The 22753-nt window shown below is 46.5% G+C and overlaps 2 protein-coding genes across 2 annotated transcripts in view; one reads left to right on the top strand and one right to left on the bottom strand.

The window, feature by feature from the left end:
• fmnl2b (formin-like 2b) overlaps nucleotides 1-9424 on the bottom strand; it is a gene marked incomplete at both ends in the record, with an annotated part of 91748 nt that extends 82324 nt beyond the window's left edge. The window contains 3 exons of the mRNA XM_079263921.1: nucleotides 947-1027; nucleotides 1532-1615; nucleotides 9308-9424. Of these exons, the coding sequence (XP_079120047.1) occupies nucleotides 947-1027; nucleotides 1532-1615; nucleotides 9308-9424 (282 nt within the window). The remainder of the gene's footprint in view (nucleotides 1-946; nucleotides 1028-1531; nucleotides 1616-9307) is intronic.
• A 642-nt stretch (nucleotides 9425-10066) lies between these two features.
• LOC306773892 (cyclin-dependent kinase 5 activator 1-like) overlaps nucleotides 10067-22753 on the top strand; it is a gene marked incomplete at both ends in the record, with an annotated part of 72522 nt that continues 59835 nt past the window's right edge. The window contains 3 exons of the mRNA XM_079263836.1: nucleotides 10067-10224; nucleotides 14256-14700; nucleotides 15927-16064. Of these exons, the coding sequence (XP_079119962.1) occupies nucleotides 10067-10224; nucleotides 14256-14700; nucleotides 15927-16064 (741 nt within the window). The remainder of the gene's footprint in view (nucleotides 10225-14255; nucleotides 14701-15926; nucleotides 16065-22753) is intronic.

Raw genomic sequence — 22753 nt, 5'->3', positions numbered from 1 at the left:
CTGTGGACAAACAATTACATTAGTGAGAGAAGTCAGTGAAAGACAAGTTAGAGACAGATTAGACAGTAAGACTAGTCAGTCAGTGACAAGTTAGACCGACTAGTCAGTAAAAGTATAGTCACTAAAAGACTAGTTCCAGACAGACTAATCATTCAGTCTAGGTAGACAGACTAGGTAGAGACAGACTAGTCAGTGAATGACAAATCAGTTACAGAATAGTTACAGACAGAGTAGTTAGTGAAAGACTAGTTAAATGGAGTAGTCAGTTACAAACTTGTTACAGACAGACTAGTCGATGAATGAATAATCAGTTGCAGACAACTCGCAGACAGACTTGCCCTCCTGTCGTGTTCATCTCCCTTCCTTTACTTTTCCCGGTCAAATGTGAGCGGTCTTTGTTAACCACGCTTACCAAACCCAATAATCCCACCAGTTTTTTATTCTTTTAGCGCTGGGCAACGTCTCAGAGTCGTAGTCAACAGAATGACTGCGGTGACGACACAAATAGGCACTAGTCTGGGTAAAGATCCACGCTGTTTCATGAGGAAGGTGTTTCACATGGAAGGATCAACCATAAAGTGTGGGGAAAAGATACACACACAAGACATTGACCAGTCTGAAATGCGTGTCTGTTGTGGTGGTGTGTATTGGGACGTTATCTCATCTGATAGATGAACATAATGTGGAGACCCAAACATTTCCTACGCCGGTCACGTTTGACCGGGAACACAAGTGTAAGAAGGTTGACTAAAGCACTCAAAGTTTAAAGTGGTGATCCTCACTTTGCAGTGTGGAAGGTTTCATGAGGTCCTGAGGCGATCGGTTGTAAAACGGAGTATTTATGAATCAGATATGACTTGAACACAACAGGAAGGTTAGAATGACCAACTGTCATGGTCAGTGATAGTAACGGTAAACATGACTTCCTTCTTAGAGAACATCTCACCTTGCGTGTGACGGCCGGGTCGAGGAAGCCTCTCAGTTTCTGGATATAGGTGTGTGGAGGGTTCTTCACCTGGAACCTCTCCTGTAGACACACACACACTGTTACTGAACGGAAACAAACATGTCTGAATGTTCGCAGGCAAAATGTTTATCTATCGTTGTCATTGCTAACTAAAACAACAACAAACAGGTGGGACAGATCTGCTAGACAGATCTAGAAACCATCGGTGCTAAATACTTCTCAAGATGCATTGTGGGTAATTCTGAGTGCACTACTTGTTTCTCTCCAGACATTCGAACACCAATCGAGAAAATGGCGTGAGTAGAGGACTCTGTAGGGAATAGTGTGGACGTTGGGACACAGCCTCGGTGTTTTCGATTTATTCATTCATTCATCCATCATCCTGACTGCTTCGTCCGATGAAGGGTGGCGGGAAGCTGGAGCCTATCCCAGCAGTCTTTGGGCGAAAGGCGGGGAACACCCTGGACGGCTCGCCAGTCCACCACACGGCCGTTTTTCGATTTAGTTCTGATAAATTCCTGCTTCCTTAGATTCAAGCTCAACAACTTTATGAACAGCACCAACCTGATCACAGATCAGCTCCCACTTCTTCTCGTTGTCATAGGAACGCAGCAGGCGCACCTTGTCAGGTGGGAGGTTCATCGAATTCTGAAGAAGAAGAAACATTTTTACTCTCAGAAGAATGAAACTCTGTTTGACTGTCCAGACAGAGAAAAACCAGTTAGAAACCAGTTAGCAGCCAGTACAAAACCAGTTAGAGACCAGTTAGCAGCCAGTACAAAACCAGTAAGAAACCAGTTAGCAGCCAGTAAAAAACCAGTTAGAAACCAGTTAGCAGCCAGTACAAAACCAGTTAGAAACCAGTTAGCAGCCAGTACAAAACCAGTTAGAAACCAGTTAGCAGCCAGTACAAAACCAGTTAGAAACCAGTTAGCAGCCAGTAAAAAAACCAGTTAGAAACCAGTTAGCAGCCAGTAAAAAACCAGTTAGAAACCAGTTAGCAGCCAGTACAAAACCAGTTAGAAACCAATTAGCAGCCGGTACAAAACCAGTTAGAAACCAGTTAGCAGCCAGTACAAAACCAGTTAGCAGCCAGTACAAAACCAGTTAGAAACCAGTTAGCAGCCAGTACAAAACCAGTTAGAAACCAGTTAGCAGCCAGTACAAAACCAGTTAGAAACCAGTTAGCAGCCAGTAAAAAACCAGTTAGAAACCAGTTAGCAGCCAGTACAAAACCAGTTAGAAACCAATTAGCAGCCAGTAAAAAACCAGTTAGAGACCAGTTAGCAGCCAGTACAAAACCAGTTAGAAACCAGTTAGCAGCCAGTACAAAACCAGTTAGAAACCAGTTAGCAGCCAGTACAAAACCAGTTAGAAACCAGTTAGCAGCCAGTACAAAACCAGTTAGAAACCAGTTAGCAGCCAGTACAAAACCAGTTAGAAACCAATTAGCAGCCAGTACAAAACCAGTTAGAAACAAGTTAGCAGCCAGTACAAAACCAGTTAGAAACCAGTTAGCAGCCAGTACAAAACCAGTTAGAAACCAGTTAGCAGCCAGTAAAAAAACCAGTTAGAAACCAGTTAGCAGCCAGTACAAAACCAGTTAGAAACCAGTTAGCAGCCAGTACAAAACCAGTTAGAAACCAGTTAGCAGCCAGTACAAAACCAGTTAGAAACCAGTTAGCAGCCAGTACAAAACCAGTTAGCAGCCAGTACAAAACCAGTTAGAAACCAGTTAGCAGCCAGTACAAAACCAGTTAGAAACCAGTTAGCAGCCAGTACAAAACCAGTTAGAAACCAGTTAGCAGCCAGTAAAAAACCAGTTAGAAACCAGTTAGCAGCCAGTACAAAACCAGTTAGAAACCAATTAGCAGCCAGTAAAAAACCAGTTAGAGACCAGTTAGCAGCCAGTACAAAACCAGTTAGAAACCAGTTAGCAGCCAGTACAAAACCAGTTAGAAACCAGTTAGCAGCCAGTACAAAACCAGTTAGAAACCAGTTAGCAGCCAGTACAAAACCAGTTAGAAACCAGTTAGCAGCCAGTACAAAACCAGTTAGAAACCAGTTAGCAGCCAGTACAAAACCAGTTAGAAACCAGTTAGCAGCCTGTACAAAACCAGTTAGAAACCAGTTAGCAGCCAGTACAAAACCAGTTAGAAACCAGTTAGCAGCCAGTACAAAACCAGTTAGCAGCCAGTACAAAACCAGTTAGAAACCAGTTAGCAGCCAGTAAAAAACCAGTTAGAAACCAGTTAGCAGCCAGTACAAAACCAGTTAGAAACCAATTAGCAGCCAGTAAAAAACCAGTTAGAGACCAGTTAGCAGCCAGTACAAAACCAGTTAGAAACCAGTTAGCAGCCAGTACAAAACCAGTTAGAAACCAGTTAGCAGCCAGTACAAAACCAGTTAGAAACCAGTTAGCAGCCAGTACAAAACCAGTTAGAAACCAGTTAGCAGCCAGTACAAAACCAGTTAGAAACCAGTTAGCAGCCAGTAAAAAACCAGTTAGAGACCAGTTAGCAGCAAGACCTGTTAAAAAAACCAGGACAAAACCAGTTAGAAACCATGAAGAAACCGATGGAGTCTACCCAGACCCCGTAGTCCACATCAGACCCAGATCCTGTAGTCCACATCAGACCTGTAATACTGTAGTCTACCCAGACCCGATAGTCCACATCAGACCCAGACCCTGTAGTCCACATCAGACCAGTAATACTGTAGTCCACCCAGACCCTGTAGTCCACATCAGACCCAGACCCTGTAGTCCACATCAGACCAGTAATACTGTAGTCTACCCAGACCCCGTAGTCCACATCAGACCCAGATCCTGTAGTCCACATCAGACCTGTAATACTGTAGTCTACCCAGACCCGATAGTCCACATCAGACCCAGACCCTGTAGTCCACATCAGACCAGTAATACTGTAGTCTACCCAGACCCGATAGTCCACATCAGACCCAGACCCTGTAGTCCACATCAGACCAGTAATACTGTAGTCTACCCAGACCCTGTAGTCCACATCAGATCCAGACCCTGTAGTCCACATCAGATCCAGACCCTGTAATCCACATCAGACCTGTAATACTGTAGTCTACCCAGACCCTGTAGTCCACATCAGACCCAGACCCTGTTGTCCACATCAGACCCAGATCCTGTAGTCCACATCAGACCTGTAATACTGTAGTCTACCCTGACCCTGTAGTCCACATCAGATCCAGACCCTGTAATCCACATCAGACCTGTAATACTGTAGTCTACCCAGACCCTGTAGTCCACATCAGACCCAGACCCTGTTGTCCACATCAGACCCAGATCCTGTAGTCCACATCAGACCTGTAATACTGTAGTCTACCCTGACCCTGTAGTCCACATCAGACCCAGACCCTGTAGTCCACAACAGACCTGTAATACTGTAGTCTACCCAGACCCTGTAGTCCACATCAGACCCAGATCCTGTAGTCCACATCAGACCTGAAACACTGTAGTCTACCCAGACCCGATAGTCCACATCAGACCCAGACCATGAAGTCCACATCAGACCCAGATCCTGTAGTCCACATCAGACCTGTAATACTGTAGTCTACCCAGACCCTGTAGTCCACATCAGACCCAGATCCTGTATTCCACATCAGACCTGTAATACTGTAGTCTACCCAGACCCGATAGTCCACATCAGACCCAGACCCTGTAGTCCACATCAGACCTGTAAAACTGTAGTCTACCCAGATCCTGTAGTCCACATCAGACCCAGACCCTGTAGTCCACATCAGACCTGTAATACTGTAGTTTACCCAGACCCCGTAGTCCACATCAGACCCAGACCCGATAGTCCACATCAGACCCAGATCCTGTAGTCCACATCAGACCTGTAATACTGTAGTTTACCCAGACCCCGTAGTCCACATCAGACCCAGACCCGATAGTCCACATCAGACCCAGATCCTGTAGTCCACATCAGACCTGTAATACTGTAGTTTACCCAGACCCCGTAGTCCACATCAGACCCAGACCCGATAGTCCACATCAGACCTGTAATACTGTAGTTTACCCAGACCCCGTAGTCCACATCAGACCCAGACCCGATAGTCCACATCAGACCCAGATCCTGTAGTCCACATCAGACCTGTAATACTGTAGTTTACCCCGACCCCGTAGTCCACATCAGACCCAGACCCGATAGTCCACATCAGACCTGTAATACTGTAGTTTACCCAGACCCCGTAGTCCACATCAGACCCAGACCCGATAGTCCACATCAGACCCAGACCCGATAGTCCACATCAGACCCAGACCCGATAGTCCACATCAGACCTGTAATACTGTAGTCTACCCTGACCCTGTAGTCCACATCAGACCTGTAATACTGTAGTCTACCCAGACCCTGTAGTCCACATCAGACCCAGATCCTGTAGTCCACATCAGACCTGAAACACTGTAGTCTACCCAGACCCGATAGTCCACATCAGACCCAGACCCTAAAGTCCACATCAGACCCAGATCCTGTAGTCCACATCAGACCTGTAATACTGTAGTTTACCCCGACCCCGTAGTCCACATCAGACCCAGACCATGTAGTCCACATCAGACCTGTACATACTGTAGTCTACCCAGACCCTGTAGTCCACATCAAATCAGACCCTGTAGTCCACATCAGACCTGTAATACTGTAGTCTACCCAGACCCTGTAGTCCACATCAGACCCAGACCCGATAGTCCACATCAGACCTGTAATACTGTAGTCTACCCAGACCCTGTAGTCCACATCAGACCTGTAATACTGTAGTTTACCCAGACCCCGTAGTCCACATCAGACCCAGACCCGATAGTCCACATCAGACCCAGATCCTGTAGTCCACATCAGACCTGTAATACTGTAGTTTACCCAGACCCCGTAGTCCACATCAGACCCAGACCCGATAGTCCACATCAGACCTGTAATACTGTAGTTTACCCCGACCCCGTAGTCCACATCAGACCCAGACCCGATAGTCCACATCAGACCTGTAATACTGTAGTTTACCCAGACCCCGTAGTCCACATCAGACCCAGACCCTGTAGTCCACATCAGACCCAGATCCTGTAGTCCACATCAGACCTGTAATACTGTAGTCTACCCTGACCCTGTAGTCCACATCAGACCCAGACCCTGTAGTCCACATCAGACCTGTAATACTGTAGTCTACCCAGACCCTGTAGTCCACATCAGACCCAGATCCTGAAGTCCACATCAGACCCAGATCCTGTAGTCCACATCAGACCCAGATCCTGAAGTCCACATCAGACCCAGATCCTGTAGTCCACATCAGACCTGTAATACTGTAGTCTACCCAGACCCGATAGTCCACATCAGACCCAGACCCTGAAGTCCACATCAGACCCAGATCCTGTAGTCCACATCAGACCTGTAATACTGTAGTTTACCCAGACCCTGTAGTCCACATCAGACCCAGATCCTGTAGTCCACATCAGACCTGTAATACTGTAGTCTACCCAGACCCGATAGTCCACATCAGACCCAGACCCTGTAGTCCACATCAGACCTGTAATACTGTAGTCTACCCAGACCCTGTAGTCCACATCAGACCCAGATCCTGTAGTCCACATCAGACCTGTAATACTGTAGTCTACCCAGACCCGATAGTCCACATCAGACCCAGACCCTGTAGTCCACATCAGACCTGTAATACTGTAGTCTACCCAGATCCTGTAGTCCACATCAGACCCAGACCCTGTAGTCCACATCAGACCTGTAATACTGTAGTCTACCCAGACCCTGTAGTCCACATCAGACCTGTAATACTGTAGTCTACTCAGATCCTGTAGTCCACATCAGACCCAGACCCTGTAGTCCACATCAGACCTGAAACACTGTAGTCTACACAGACCCGATAGTCCACATCAGACCCAGACCCTGTAGTCCACATCAGACCCAGATCCTGTAGTCCACATCAGACCTGTAATACTGTAGTCTACCCAGACCCTGTAGTCCACATCAGACCCAGATCCTGTAGTCCACATCAGACCTGAAACACTGTAGTCTACCCAGACCCGATAGTCCACATAAGACCCAGACCCTGTAGTCCACATCAGACCCAGATCCTGTAGTCCACATCAGACCTGTAATACTGTAGTCTACCCAGATCCTGTAGTCCACATCAGACCCAGACCCTGTAGTCCACATCAGACCTGTAATACTGTAGTTTACCCAGACCCCGTAGTCCACATCAGACCCAGATCCTGTAGTCCACATCAGACCTGTAATACTGTAGTCTACCCAGATCCTGTAGTCCACATCAGACCCAGACCCTGTAGTCCACATCAGACCTGTAATACTGTAGTCTACCCAGATCCTGTAGTCCACATCAGACCCAGATCCTGTAGTCCACATCAGACCTGTAATACTGTAGTCTACCCAGATCCTGTAGTCCACATCAGATCAGACCCTGTAGTCCACATCAGACCTGTAATACTGTAGTCTACCCAGATCCTGTAGTCCACATCAGACCCAGACCCTGTAGTCCACATCAGACCCAGATCCTGTAGTCCACATCAGAACTGTAATACTGTAGTCTACCCAGACCCTGTAGTCCACATCAGACCCAGACCCTGTAGTCCACAACAGACCTGTAATACTGTAGTCTACCCAGACCCTGTAGTCCACATCAGATCAGATCCTGTAGTCCACATCAGACCCAGACCCCGTAGTCCACATCAGATCCAGACCCTGTAGTCCACATCAGACCTGTAATACTGTAGTCTACCCTGACCCTGTAGTCCACATCAGACCCAGACCCTGTAGTCCACATCAGACCTGTAATACTGTAGTCTACCCAGACCCTGTAGTCCACATCAGATCCAGACCCTGTAGTCCACATCAGACCTGAAACACTGTAGTCTACCCAGACCCCGTAGTCCACATCAGATCCAGACCCTGTAGTCCACATCAGACCCAGATCCTGTAGTCCACATCAGACCTGTAATACTGTAGTTTACCCAGACCCCGTAGTCCACATCAGACCTGTAATACTGTAGTCTACCCAGATCCTGTAGTCCACATCAGACCGGTACATACTGTAGTCTTCCCAGACCCCGTAGTCCACATCAGACCTGTAATACTGTAGTCTACCCAGATCCTGTAGTCCACATCAGACCCAGACCCTGTAGTCCACATCAGACCTGAAACACTGTAGTCTACACAGACCCGATAGTCCACATCAGACCCAGATCCTGTAGTCCACATCAGACCTGTAATACTGTAGTCTTCCCAGACCCCGTAGTCCACATCAGACCTGTAATACTGTAGTCTACCCAGACCCGATAGTCCACATCAGACCCAGACCCTGTAGTCCACATCAGACCTGTAATACTGTAGTTTACCCAGACCCCGTAGTCCACATCAGACCCAGACCCCGTAGTCCACATCAGACCCAGACCCGATAGTCCACATCAGACCCAGACCCGATAGTCCACATCAGACCTGTAATACTGTAGTCTACCCAGACCCCGTAGTCCACATCAGACCCAGACCCTGTAGTCCACATCAGACCTGTAATACTGTAGTCTACCCAGATCCTGTAGTCCACATCAGACCCAGATCCTGTAGTCCACATCAGACCCAGACCCTGTAGTCCACATCAGACCTGTAATACTGTAGTCTACCCAGATCCTGTAGTCCACATCAGACCTGTAATACTGTAGTCTACCCAGACCCTGTAGTCCACATCAGACCCAGACCCTGTAGTCCACATCAGACCTGTAATACTGTAGTCTACCCAGATCCTGTAGTCCACATCAGAACTGTAATACTGTAGTCTACCCAGACCCTGTAGTCCACATCAGACCCAGACCCTGTAGTCCACATCAGACCTGTAATACTGTAGTCTACCTAGATCCTGTAGTCCACATCAGACCCAGACCCTGTAGTCCACATCAGACCTGTAATACTGTAGTCTACCTAGATCCTGTAGTCCACATCAGACCTGTAATACTGTAGTCTACCCAGATCCTGTAGTCCACATCAGAACTGTAATACTGTAGTCTACCCAGACCCTGTAGTCCACATCAGACCCAGACCCTGTAGTCCACATCAGACCTGTAATACTGTAGTCTACCTAGATCCTGTAGTCCACATCAGACCCAGACCTTGTAGTCCACATCAGACCCAGACCTTGTAGTCCACATCAGACCCAGACCCTGTAGTCCACATCAGACCAGATCAGAAGCATCCCTGAATCCACGTTGAAGACACCAACACGTCTGCAGTCTGGATGCAGTGTGTGTGTGTGTGTGTGTGTGTGTGTGTGTGTGTGTGTGTGTGTGTGTGTGTGTGCAGCACTCACCAAAGCGATGGAGAACCTCTCTTCCAGTTCTGTCGGGTCCGGCATCGGGAGCCGAACCGGGGCGGCTCTGGACCGGATCACGGCCAGCTGGCTTTCCATGCTCTCTGCGTTACCCATCCTTCACACACACACACACACACACACACACACACACACACACACACACACACACACACACACACACGCCAACCAAAGAGCAACACACGCAGCGAACACACCCACCACAGCGCTCAGACACACCGCAGCAGGAACATGTGGTCGGCCATCACTGATGAAGATCCCCCTCCTCTTCCTCTGTCTCTCTCTGCCTCTTTGTCTCTCGCCCTCTTGCTGCTGATGATGATGATCCAGATGAAGCTCCACGCCGTCTCTGTATTAATGTGGATGTGTGTGTGAAACGTGTGTGTGTCACAGATCGGCCGGTTAATCCTCCTCCTCTCCTCCCCCACACCAAGAAAGAAAGAGAGAGTCGGCCTCCCCCTCTTTGTCTCTCTCTCCCACAGCTGCACTCTTTCTGTAGCTCGCTCGACCCTCCCTCCTCAGACAATGAACCTTCTGCTGCCACAGGCCCCGCCCCCCGCAGACTTGGGGGGGGGGGGGGGGGGGGGGGGGGGGGGCAGAGACAGAGGATAACCTGACAGCTGTTTTAATTCATTTCAGTCAAATAATATTGATAACATGTATCTCTCTCTCTCTGTGTGTGTGTGTGTGTGTCCCATTTACACGTTCTACTGCACATGCTCAGTCTGTCCAACTCACATGTCTGGTCTAACCGACCGAAACATCCTCATCTTCATCCTCCTCATCACGGTGCTGAAGAGCTCCCTCTGCAGGAGACTGAACCATCCTCATCCTCATCACGGTGATGAAGAGCTCCCTCTGCAGGAGCTCCAGGAACACCTGCAGAGTGGGAACAGGTAGGGAGGCAGGTTGTCATGGTGATGCAACCTGGTCAGCAGATAAGTGGCTGAAATCCTGAGCCGACCCAGACAGACCGGATCAGACTCGGGTCCAGCTCCCTGGTTCTGGTTCCAGGTGGAGCTTTGTAGTGTAAACATGAACACACTACAGTCAAAAGTTTGGACACACTTTCCCATTAAATCCAGTAGGAATGTGTGTCCAAACTTTTGACTGGTCATGTATGTCAGAGGTCACAGAATCGTGGTTCTCTGATAGAACTGGTTCCATCCAAGTTCTGGTTCTCTGTGAGAACTGGTTCTATGTGAGTCCTGGTTCTCTGTGAGAACTGGTTCCATCCAAGTTCTGGTTCTCTGTGAGAACTAGTTCTATGTGAATCCTGGTTCTCTGTGAGAACTGGTTCTATGTGAGTCCTGGTTCTCTGTGAGAACTAGTTCTATGTGAGTCCTGGTTCTCTGTGAGAACTGGTTCCATCCAAGTTCTGGTTCTCTGTGAGAACTGGTTCTATGTGAGTCCTGGTTCTCTGTGAGAACTGGTTCCATCCAAGTTCTGGTTCTCTGTGAGAACTAGTTCTATGTGAATCCTGGTTCTCTGTGAGAACTGGTTCTATGTGAGTCCTGGTTCTCTGTGAGAACTGGTTCTATGTGAGTCCTGGTTCTCTGTGAGAACTGGTTCCATCCAAGTTCTGGTTCTCTGTGAGAACTGGTTCTATGTGAGTCCTGGTTCTCTGTGAGAACTGGTTCTATGTGAGTCCTGGTTCTCTGTGAGAACTGGTTCCATCCAAGTTCTGGTTCTCTGTGAGAACTGGTTCTATGTGAGTCCTGGTTCTCTGTGAGAACTGGTTCTATGTGAGTCCTGGTTCTCTGTGAGAACTGGTTCCATCCAAGTTCTGGTTCTCTGTGAGAACTGGTTCTATGTGAGTCCTGGTTCTCTGTGAGAACTGGTTCTATGTGAGTCCTGGTTCTCTGCGAGAACTGGTTCCATCCAAGTTCTGGTTCTCTGTGAGAACTGGTTCTATGTGAGTCCTGGTTCTCTGTGAGAACTGATTCCATCCAAGTTCTGGTTCTTTTGAGAACTAGTTCTGTGTGGGTCCTGATTCTCTGTGAGAACTGGTTCTATGTGAGTCCTGGTTCTCTGTGAGAACTGGTTCCATCCAAGTTCTGGTTCTCTGTGAGAACTGGTTCTATGTGAGTCCTGGTTCTCTGTGAGAACTGATTCCATCCAAGTTCTGGTTCTTTTGAGAACTAGTTCTGTGTGGGTCCTGATTGAACTGGTTTTATGTGAGTCCTGGTTCTCTGTGGTAACTGGTTCCATACAAATTCTAGTCCTCTGTGAGAACTGGTCATGAGTTCTGGTTCTCTGTGAGAACTGGTTTCATACGAGTTCTAGTTTTCTGTGAAAACTGATTCTATGCGAGTGCTGGTTCTATGTGGTCACTGGTTCCATACAAGTTCTCGTTCTTAGTGAGAAGTGGTTCCATACAAGTTCTAGTTCTCTGTGAGAACAGGTTCCATACGAGTTCTAGTCCTCTGTGAGTACTGGTTATGACTTCTGGTTCTCTGTGAGAACTGGTTTCAAACAAGTTCTTGTTCTCTGTGAGAACTGGTTACATACGAGTTCTAGTCCTCTGTGAGAAGTGGTTATGGGTCCTGGTTCTCTGTGGTAACTGGTTCCATACCAGTTCTGGTTCTTTGTGAGAACTGGTTCCATACGAGTTCTGGTTCTCTGGAGAACTGGTTTTATACGAGTTCTGGTTCTCTGGAGAACTGGTTTTATATGAGTTCTGGTTCTCTGTGAGAACTGGTTATATGTGAGTCCTGATACTCTGTCAGAACTGGTTCAATACAAGTTCTAGTTCTCTGTGGTAACTGGTTCCATACGAGTTCTGGTTTTCTGGAGAACTGGTTCCATACAAGTTCTGGTTCTCTGTGAGAACTAGTTCTGTTTGAGTCCTGATTCTCTGTGACAACTGGTTCTATGTGAGTCCTGGTTCTTTGTGGTAACTGGTTCCATACAAGTTCTGGTTCTCTGTGAGAAGTAGTTCTGTTTGAGTCCTGATTCTCTGTGACAACTGGTTCTATGTGAGTCCTGGTTCTTTGTGGTAACTGGTTCCATACAAGTTCTGGTTCTCTGTGGTAACTGGTTTTATGCGAGCTCTGGTTCTCTGTGAGAACTGGGTCTTTATGAGTTCTGGTTCTCTGTGGTAACTGGTTCCATTCAAGTTCTGGTTCTCTGTGAGAACTAGTTCTGTTTGAGTCCTGATTTTCTGTGACAACTGGTTCTATGCGAGTTCTGGTTCTCTGTCACAACTGGGTTTATACGAGTTCTGGTTCTCTGTAGGAACTGGTTCTATATGAGTTCTGGTTCTCTGTTAGAACTGGTTATATGCGAGTCCTGGTTCTGTCAAGTAACTGGTTCAATACAAGTTCCGGTTCTCTGTGAGAACTGGTTCCATCCAAGTTCTGGTTCTCTGTGAGAACTAGTTCTGTGTGAGTCCTGATACTCTGTGAGAACTGGTTCAATACAAGTTCTGGTTCTCTGTAGTAACTGGTTCCATCCGAGTTCTGGTTCTCTGTGTGAACTGGGCCTATTTGAGTTTTGGTTCTGTGTGAACTGGGCCTATTTGAGTTTTGGTTCTGTGTGAACTGGGTCTATTTGAGTTCTGGTTCTCTGTGTGAACTGGTTCTATATTAGCTCTGGTTCTCTGCAGGAACTGGTTCTATGTGAGTCCTGGTTCTCTGTGAGAACTGGTTCTATATGAGCTCTGGTTCTCTGTGAGAACTGGTTCTATATGAGCTCTGGTTCTCTGTGAGAACTGGTTCTATATCAGCTCTGGTTCTTTGTGAGAACTGGTTCTATATTAGCTCTGGTTCTCTGTGAGAACTGGTTCTATATGAGTTCTGGTTCTCTGTGAGAACTGGTTCTATATGAGCTCTGGTTCTCTGTGAGAACTGGTTCTATATGAGCTCTGGTTCTCTGTGAGAACTGGTTCTATATGAGCTCTGGTTCTCTGTGAGAACTGGTTCTATATGAGCTCTGGTTCTCTGTGAGAACTGGTTCTATATGAGCTCTGGTTCTCTGTGAGAACTGGTTCTATATGAGCTCTGGTTCTCTGTGAGAACTGGTTCTATATGAGCTCTGGTTCTCTGTGAGAACTGGTTCTATATGAGCTCTGGTTCTCTGTGAGAACTGGGTCTATATGAGTTCTGGTTCTCTGTGAAAACTGGTTCTATTCGAGTTTTGGTTCTCTGTGAGAACTGGTTCTATATGAGCTCTGGTTCTCTGTGAGAACTGGGTCTATATGAGCTCTGGTTCTCTGTGAGAACTGGGTCTATACGAGTTCTGGTTCTCTGTGAGAACTGGGTCTATATGAGCTCTGGTTCTCTGTGAGAACTGGGTCTATACGAGTTCTGGTTCTCTGTGAGAACTGGGTCTATATTAGCTCTGGTTCTCTGCAGGAACTGGTTCTATGTGAGTCCTGGTTCTCTGTGAGAACTGGTTCTTTACGAGTCCTGGTTCTCTGTGAGAACTGGGTCTATTTGAGTTCTGGTTCTCTGCAGGACTGGGTCTATTTGAGTTCTGGTTCTCTGTGTTAACTGGTTTTATGAGTCCTGGTACTGGTGTGAGAACTGGTTCTGGTCCTGCAGCAGTGGGTCATGTGTAAAATGGTTCTGATTAGGACCCAGTTTGACAGGACAGAACCGACCTTGGTTTCACCAGTTCAGGTGTTTCCAGATGTTCAAACCAGATGTTCCAGCCTGTCCTGTGGAAACGTCACTGTCAGAAGCGCAGGTGCATTGTGGGTAATGTAGTTTCCATCATCTCTGCAGTCAGCTTCAGCACCAAGGACAGACTCTGGAGGAACACATGCAGGTGGACAGACAGGTGCGCTGACGGACAGCTGGACACATTGACAGACACACAGGTCTCTCTTGCCCTCCTCCGGGATGGATTTCTGATTTTCCACGTGCTGACGGTCTCGCGCATTGACTGGACGGACAGCCGGACAGATCCTCCTCTGTCGCCGCAGAGAGGCTCGAGCCGCTCGGTCCGGTGTCGTCATGGGAACCGTGCTGTCTCTGTCTCCGGGCTTGCGGAAAGCTGCTGCCGCTCGCGGCCCAGACAAACCCTCCAAGCTCGCGGCGCAGAAGCCTTTGGATGCACGCGACCAGGAGGATGATGAGGAGAAGGACAGGAGGAAGAAGCAGCAGCGGCACGCGGTGCTGCTGCACGCGCTCAGCTGGAAGAAGAGGCTGGTGGCTGCGCGCGCCAAGAGGAAGGCTGGGAAGAAGGTGAAACCCGCCGTGTTGGATCCCGGTCACCTCCATGGAGAAGACCAGGGGCAGGCGGCCTCCGATAGCCGACACAGAGCGCCGAAAGGCGGCCAGAGAAACGGGCCCATCGCGGTGCCTGTGCCCACCGTCCCGCAGCGGGGCAGGCCGGAGCTGGTCTCACCGCGGAAGGTGGTGGTGCAGGTCGGTGCAGGGTGGTGTGTTTCCACCTGACATGTCAGCCTGGAGATAAGGTTTTATGTCTAGAAGGACAAGTCAGTCATATTTCTCTGTCAGAGGCAGAGGTCAATGATCAGGTTTAGTCAGAACATCCAGGGGTTTAAAATCCACCTGGAAAACTGCTGCAGAGGAAATCTGTGTTTCCATGAAAGGGAAATTCTCTCTGAGCTGAGCTATTCAAAACAGGTGTGAAACTTTATTCAAAACAGGTGTGAAACTTTATTCAAAACAGGTGTGAAACTTTATTCAAAACAGGTGTGAAACTTTGTTTAAAACGGGTAATGAACATTATTTAAAGCTGATGTAAACAGACTGATGAAGGACCAGACAGCAGATCAACTGAGATGCTGAATGAAGGAAGTGAGTTAAACTAGAACCTGATCAGGCCTCTGAGACAGATAGTCCAACTGGAACCAGATCCGACGAGGAGTCGGTGTGGAGCTGGTCCAGAGAGCTGTACTGGTAAACTGGTCACAGCTGTGGGTGACCAGTAAATGGCAGTGGAGGGAAGGAGTGGTGTGTCTGTGGCAGAGACTGGTGCAGGTGTAACACTTAGTGTTACTTTATTTAAACAGGTGTGAATAAACTTTATTTAAACAAGTGTAAATATAAACTTTATTTAAACCAGTGTGAATAAACTTTATTTAAACAAGTGTAAATAAGCTTTATTTAAACTGGTTTGAATCATTCATTCATTCATTTTCCGAACCGCTTATTCCAATTCAGGGTCGCGGGGAAGCTGGAGCCTATCCCAGCTGGCTTTGGGCGACAGGCAGGGTACACCCTGGACAGCTCGCCAGGCCATCGCAGGGCTAGTTTAAAACATTTGAATAATAATTGAACTGTTTTGGTCCAGTTAGGGTCATGTGGCAGATTAAAACAGATTTAAACACAGTTTATTTAAAACAGATGTGAGTAAACAAGTGTGAATAAACTTTATTTTACATAAGTTTGAACAAACCTTTTATTTGTGTGAATAAACTTTAAAGAAATCGGTGTGAACACATTAGTTAAAACAGAGGTTAAGTTGTAAATAAACTTTTTAAAAGTTTACAAACTTTTTTTAAAACAGGTATGAACAAATGTTATTCAGTGCAGGTGTGAACAAGCATTATTTACAACAGGTGTGAGTTCATTTAATGTAAAACAGGTGTGAATAAACTTTATTTTGAACTTATCAATCCCCCCAGGCCTCCACAGGTGAACTTCTTCGGTGTCTCTCTGACTTCGTGTGTCGTCGTTGTGTCAAACTGAAGCAGCTGTCGTCCAATCAGATCGTCCTCTGGTTCAGAAGTGTGGACCGAGCGCTGCTCGTGCAGGGCTGGCAGGTCAGTAGTGCTGTATACTCCCTCTACAGGTCAGTAGTACTGTATACTCCCTCTACAGGTCTCAGTAGTACTGTATACTCCCTCTACAGGTCAGTAGTACTGTATACTCCCTCTACAGGTCTCAGTAGTACTGTATACTCCCTCTACAGGTCAGTAGTACTGTATACTTCCTACAGGTCTCAGTAGTACTGTATACTCCCTCTACAGGTCAGTAGTACTGTATACTTCCTACAGGTCTCAGTAGTACTGTATACTTCTTACAGGTCTCAGTTGTACTGTATACTCCCTCTACAGGTCTCAGTAGTACTGTATACTCCCCACAGGTCTAAGTAGTACTGTATACTTCCTACAGGTCTCAGTAGTACTGTATACTCCCTCTACAGGTCAGTAGTACTGTATACTCCCTCTACAGGTGTCAGTAGTACTGTATACTTCCTACAGGTCTCAGTAGTACTGTATACTTCTTACAGGTCTAAGTAGTACTGTATACTCCTTACAGGTCTCAGTAGTACTGTATACCCCCTACAGGTCTCAGTAGTACTGTATACTCCCTACAGGTCTCAGTAGTACTGTATACTCCCTCTACAGGTCTCAGTAGTACTGTATACTCCCCACAGGTCTAAGTAGTACTGTATACTCCTTACAGGTCTCAGTAGTACTGTATACCCCCTACAGGTCTCAGTAGTACTGTATACTCCCTACAGGTCTCAGTAGTACTGTATACTCCCTCTACAGGTCTAAGTAGTACTGTTTACTCCTTACAGGTCTCAGTAGTACTGCATACTCCCTACAGGTGTCAGTAGTACTGTAAACTCCCTCTACAGGTCTCAGTAGTACTGTATACTCCCTACAGGTCTCAGTAGTACTGCATAATCCCTACAGGTCTCAGTAGTACTGTATACTCCCTCTACAGGTCTGAGTAGTACTGTATACTCCCTACAGGTCTCAGTAGTACTGCATAATCCCTACAGGTCTCAGTAGTACTGTATACTCCCTCTACAGGTCTGAGTAGTACTGTATACTCCCTACAGGTCTCAGTAGTGCTGTATACTCCCTACAGGTCTCAGTAGTACTGTATACTCCCTCTTCAGGTCTCAGTAGTACTGTATACTCCCTAGAGGGCTCAGTAGTACTGTATACTTCCTACAGGTCTCAGTAGTACTGTATACTCCCTACAGGTCAGTAGTACTGTATACTCCCTCTACAGGTCTCAGTAGTACTGTATACTTCCTACAGGTCTCAGTAGTACTGTATACTTCTTACAGGTCTCAGTAGTACTGTATACTCCCTCTACAGGTCAGTAGTACTGTATACTCCCTCTACAGGTCTCAGTAGTACTGTATACTTCCTACAGGTCTCAGTAGTACTGTATACTTCTTACAGGTCTCAGTAGTACTGTATACTCCCTCTACAGGTCTCAGTAGTACTGTATACTCCCCACAGGTCTAAGTAGTACTGTATACTCCCTCTACAGGTCTGAGTAGTACTGTATACTCCCTCTACAGGTCTCAGTAGTACTGTATACTTCCTACAGGTCTCAGTAGTACTGTATACTCCCTACAGGTCTCAGTAGTACTGTATACCCCCTACAGGTCTCAGTAGTACTGTATACTCCCTACAGGTCTCAGTAGTACTGTATACTCCCTCTACAGGTCTAAGTAGTACTGTTTACTTCTTACAGGTCTCAATAGTACTGCATACTCCCTACAGGTGTCAGTAGTACTGTATACTCCCTCTACAGGTCTCAGTAGTACTGTTTACTCCCTCTACAGGTCAGTAGTACTGTATACTCCCTCTACAGGTCAGAAGTACTGTATACTTCCTACAGGTCACAGTAGTACTGTATACTTCCTACAGGTCTCACTAGTACTGTATACTCCCTCTACAGGTCTCAGTAGTACTGTATACTCCCTCTACAGGTCAGTAGTACTGTATACTGCCTACAGGTCTCAGTAGCACTGTATACTCCCTACAGGTCTCAGTAGTACTGTATACCCCCTACAGGTCTCAGTAGTACAGTATACTCCCTACAGGTCTCAGTAGTACTGTATACTCCCTCTACAGGTCTAAGTAGTACTGTTTACTCCTTACAGGTCTCAGTAGTACTGCATACTCCCTACAGGTGTCAGTAGTACTGTATACTCCCTCTACAGGTCTCAGTAGTACTGTTTACTCCCTCTACAGGTCAGTAGTACTGTATACTCCCTCTACAGGTCAGAAGTACTGTATACTTCCTACAGGTCACAGTAGTACTGTATACTTCCTACAGGTCTCACTAGTACTGTATACTCCCTCTACAGGTCTCAGTAGTACTGTATACTCCCTCTACAGGTCAGTAGTACTGTATACTGCCTACAGGTCTCAGTAGCACTGTATACTCCCTACAGGTCTCAGTAGTACTGTATACTCCCTCTACAGGTCAGTAGTACTGTATAGTCCGTCTACAAGTCAGTAATACTGTATACTCCCTACAGGTCTCAGTAGTACTGTATACTCCCTCTACAGGTCTCAGTAGTGCTGTATACTCCCTCTACAGGTCTCAGTAGTACTGTATACTCCCTCCACAGGTCTCAGTAGTACTGTATACTCCCTCTACAGGTCTCAGTAGTACTGTATACTCCTTCTACAGGTCTCAGTAGTACTGTATACTCACTACAGGTCTCAGTAGTACTGTATACTCCCTCTACATGTCAGTAGTACTGTATACTCATTCTATATGTCTCAGTAGTACTGTATACTCCCTACAGGTCTCAGTAGTACTGTATACTCCCTCTACAGGTCAGTAGTACTGTGTACTCCCTACAGGTCTCAGTAGTACTGTATACTCCCTCTACAGGTCTCAGTAGTACTGTATATTCCCTACAGGTCTCAGTAGTACTGTATACTCCCTACAGGTCTCAGTAGTACTGTATACTCCCTACAGGTCTCAGTAGTACTGTATACTCCCTCTACAGGTCAGTAGTACTGTATACTCCCTACAGGTCTCAGTAGTACTGTATACTCCCTCTGCAGGTCAGTAGTACTGTATACTCCCTCTACAGGTCAGTAGTACTGTATATTCCCTCTACATGTCTGTAGTACTGTATACTCCCTCTACAGGTCTCAATAGTACTGTATACTCCCTACAGGTCTCAGTAGTACTGTATACTCCCTCGACAAGTCTCAGTAGTACTGTATACTCCCTACAGGTCTCAGTAGTACTGTATACTCCCTACAGGTCTCAGTAGTACTGTATACTCCCTCTACAGGTCTCAGTAGTGCTGTATACTCCCTCTACAGGTCAGTAGTACTGTATACTCCCTACAGGTCTTAGTAGAACTGTATACTCCCTCCATAGGTCAGTAGTACTGTATACTCCCTACAGGTCTCAGTAGGACTGTATACGCCCTCTACCTGTCAGTAATACTGTATACTCCCTCTACAGGTCCCAGTAGTACTGTATACTCCCTACAGGTCTCAGTAGTACTGTATACTCCCTCTACAAGTCTCAGTAGTACTGTATACTCCCTACAGGTCTCAGTAGTACTGTATACTCCCTACAGGTCTCAGTAGTACTGTATACTCCCTCTACAGGTCTCAGTAGTGCTGTATACTCCCTCTACAGGTCTCAGTAGTACTGTATACTCCCTACAGGTCTCAGTAGAACTGTATACTCCCTCCATAGGTCAGTAGTACTGTATACTCCCTACAGGTCTCAGTAGGACTGTATACGCCCTCTACCTGTCAGTAATACTGTATACTCCCTCTACAGGTCCCAGTAGTACTGTATACTCCCTACAGGTCTCAGTAGTACTGTATGCTCCCTACAGGTCTCAGTAGTACTGTACACTCCCTCTACAGGTCAGTAGTACTGTATACTCCCCCTACAGGTCTCAGTAGTACTGTATACTCCCTACAGGTCTCAGTAGTACTGTATACTCCCTCTACAGGTCTCAGTAGTGCTGTATACTCCCTCTACAGGTCAGTAGTACTGTATACTCCCTCTACAGGTCTCAGTAGTGCTGTATACTCCCTCTACAGGTCAGTAGTACTGTATACTTCCTACAGGTCTCAGTAGTACTGTATACTCCCTCTACAGGTCTCAGTAGTACTGTATACTCCCTCTACAGGTCTCAGTAGTACTGTATACTCCCTCTACAGGTCAGTGGTACTGTTTACTCCCTCTACATATCAGTAGTACTGTATACTCCCTCTACAGGTCTCAGTAGTACTGTATACTCCCTCTACAGGTCTCAGTAGTACTGTATACTCCCTCTACAGGTCAGTGGTACTGTTTACTCCCTCTACATATCAGTAGTACTGTATACTCCCTCTACAGGTCAGTAGTACTGTATACTCCCTACAGGTCTCAGTAGTACTGTATACTCCCTACAGGTCTCAGTAGTACTGTATACTCCCTCTACAGGTCTCAGTAGTGCTGTATACTCCCTCTACAGGTCAGTAGTACTGTATACTTCCTACAGGCCTCAGTAGTACTGTATACTCCCTCTACAGGTCTCAGTAGTACTGTATACTCCCTCTACAGGTCAGTAGTGCTGTATACTCCCTACAGGTCTCAGTAGGACTGTATACTCCCTCTACCTGTCAGTAATACTGTATACTCCCTCTACAGGTCCCAGTAGTACTGTATACTCCCTACAGGTCTCAGTAGTACTGTATACTCCCTCTACAGGTGTCAGTAGTCCTGTATACTCCCTCTACAGGTCTCAGTAGTACTGTATACTCCCTCTACAGGTCAGTAGTACTGTTTACTCCCTCTACAGGTCAGTAGTACTGTATACTCCCTCTACAGGTCAGTAGTAATGTATACTCCCTACAGGTCTCAGTAGTACTTTATACTCCCTCTACAGGTCAGTAGTACTGTATACTCCCTACAGGTCTCAGTAGTACTGTATACTCTTTCTACAGGTCTCAGTAGTACTATATACTCCCTACAGGTCTCAGTAGTACTGTATACTCCCTACAGGTCTCAGTAGTACTGTATACTACCTCTACAGGTCAGTAGTACTGTATACTCCCTACAGGTCTCAGTAGTACTGTATACTCCCTCTACAGGTCAGTAGTACTGTATATTCCCTCTACATGTCTGTAGTACTGTATACTCCCTCTACAGGTCTCAATAGTACTGTATACTCCCTACAGGTCTCAGTAGTACTGTAGACTCCCTACAGGTCTCAGTAGTACTGTATACTCCCTCTACAGGTCTCAGTAGTGCTGTATACTCCCTCTACAGGTCAGTAGTACTGTATACTCCCTACAGGTCTCAGTAGAACTGTATACTCCCTCCATAGGTCAGTAGTACTGTATACTCCCTACAGGTCTCAGTAGGACTGTATACGCCCTCTACCTGTCAGTAATACTGTATACTCCCTCTACAGGTCCCAGTAGTACTGTATACTCCCTACAGGTCTCAGTAGTACTGTATGCTCCCTACAGGTCTCAGTAGTACTGTACACTCCCTCTACAGGTCTCAGTAGTACTGTTTACTCCCTCTACAGGTCAGTAGTACTGTATACTCCCTCTACAGGTCAGAAGTACTGTATACTTCCTACAGGTCACAGTAGTACTGTATACTTCCTACAGGTCTCACTAGTACTGTATACTCCCTCTACAGGTCTCAGTAGTACTGTATACTCCCTCTACAGGTCAGTAGTACTGTATACTGCCTACAGGTCTCAGTAGCACTGTATACTCCCTACAGGTCTCAGTAGTACTGTATACTCCCTCTACAGGTCAGTAGTACTGTATAGTCCGTCTACAAGTCAGTAATACTGTATACTCCCTACAGGTCTCAGTAGTACTGTATACTCCCTCTACAGGTCTCAGTAGTGCTGTATACTCCCTCTACAGGTCTCAGTAGTACTGTATACTCCCTCCACAGGTCTCAGTAGTACTGTATACTCCCTCTACAGGTCTCAGTAGTACTGTATACTCCTTCTACAGGTCTCAGTAGTACTGTATACTCACTACAGGTCTCAGTAGTACTGTATACTCCCTCTACATGTCAGTAGTACTGTATACTCATTCTATATGTCTCAGTAGTACTGTATACTCCCTACAGGTCTCAGTAGTACTGTATACTCCCTCTACAGGTCAGTAGTACTGTGTACTCCCTACAGGTCTCAGTAGTACTGTATACTCCCTCTACAGGTCTCAGTAGTACTGTATATTCCCTACAGGTCTCAGTAGTACTGTATACTCCCTACAGGTCTCAGTAGTACTGTATACTCCCTACAGGTCTCAGTAGTACTGTATACTCCCTCTACAGGTCAGTAGTACTGTATACTCCCTACAGGTCTCAGTAGTACTGTATACTCCCTCTGCAGGTCAGTAGTACTGTATACTCCCTCTACAGGTCAGTAGTACTGTATATTCCCTCTACATGTCTGTAGTACTGTATACTCCCTCTACAGGTCTCAATAGTACTGTATACTCCCTACAGGTCTCAGTAGTACTGTATACTCCCTCGACAAGTCTCAGTAGTACTGTATACTCCCTACAGGTCTCAGTAGTACTGTATACTCCCTACAGGTCTCAGTAGTACTGTATACTCCCTCTACAGGTCTCAGTAGTGCTGTATACTCCCTCTACAGGTCAGTAGTACTGTATACTCCCTACAGGTCTCAGTAGAACTGTATACTCCCTCCATAGGTCAGTAGTACTGTATACTCCCTACAGGTCTCAGTAGG

Source organism: Telmatherina bonti (assembly GCF_933228915.1).
Source record: "Telmatherina bonti genome assembly, chromosome: 24".
Lineage (NCBI taxonomy): Eukaryota > Metazoa > Chordata > Actinopteri > Atheriniformes > Telmatherinidae > Telmatherina > Telmatherina bonti.
The sequence above is the reverse complement of the archived record's forward strand: the minus strand, read 5'-3'. Positions and strand labels throughout refer to the sequence as shown.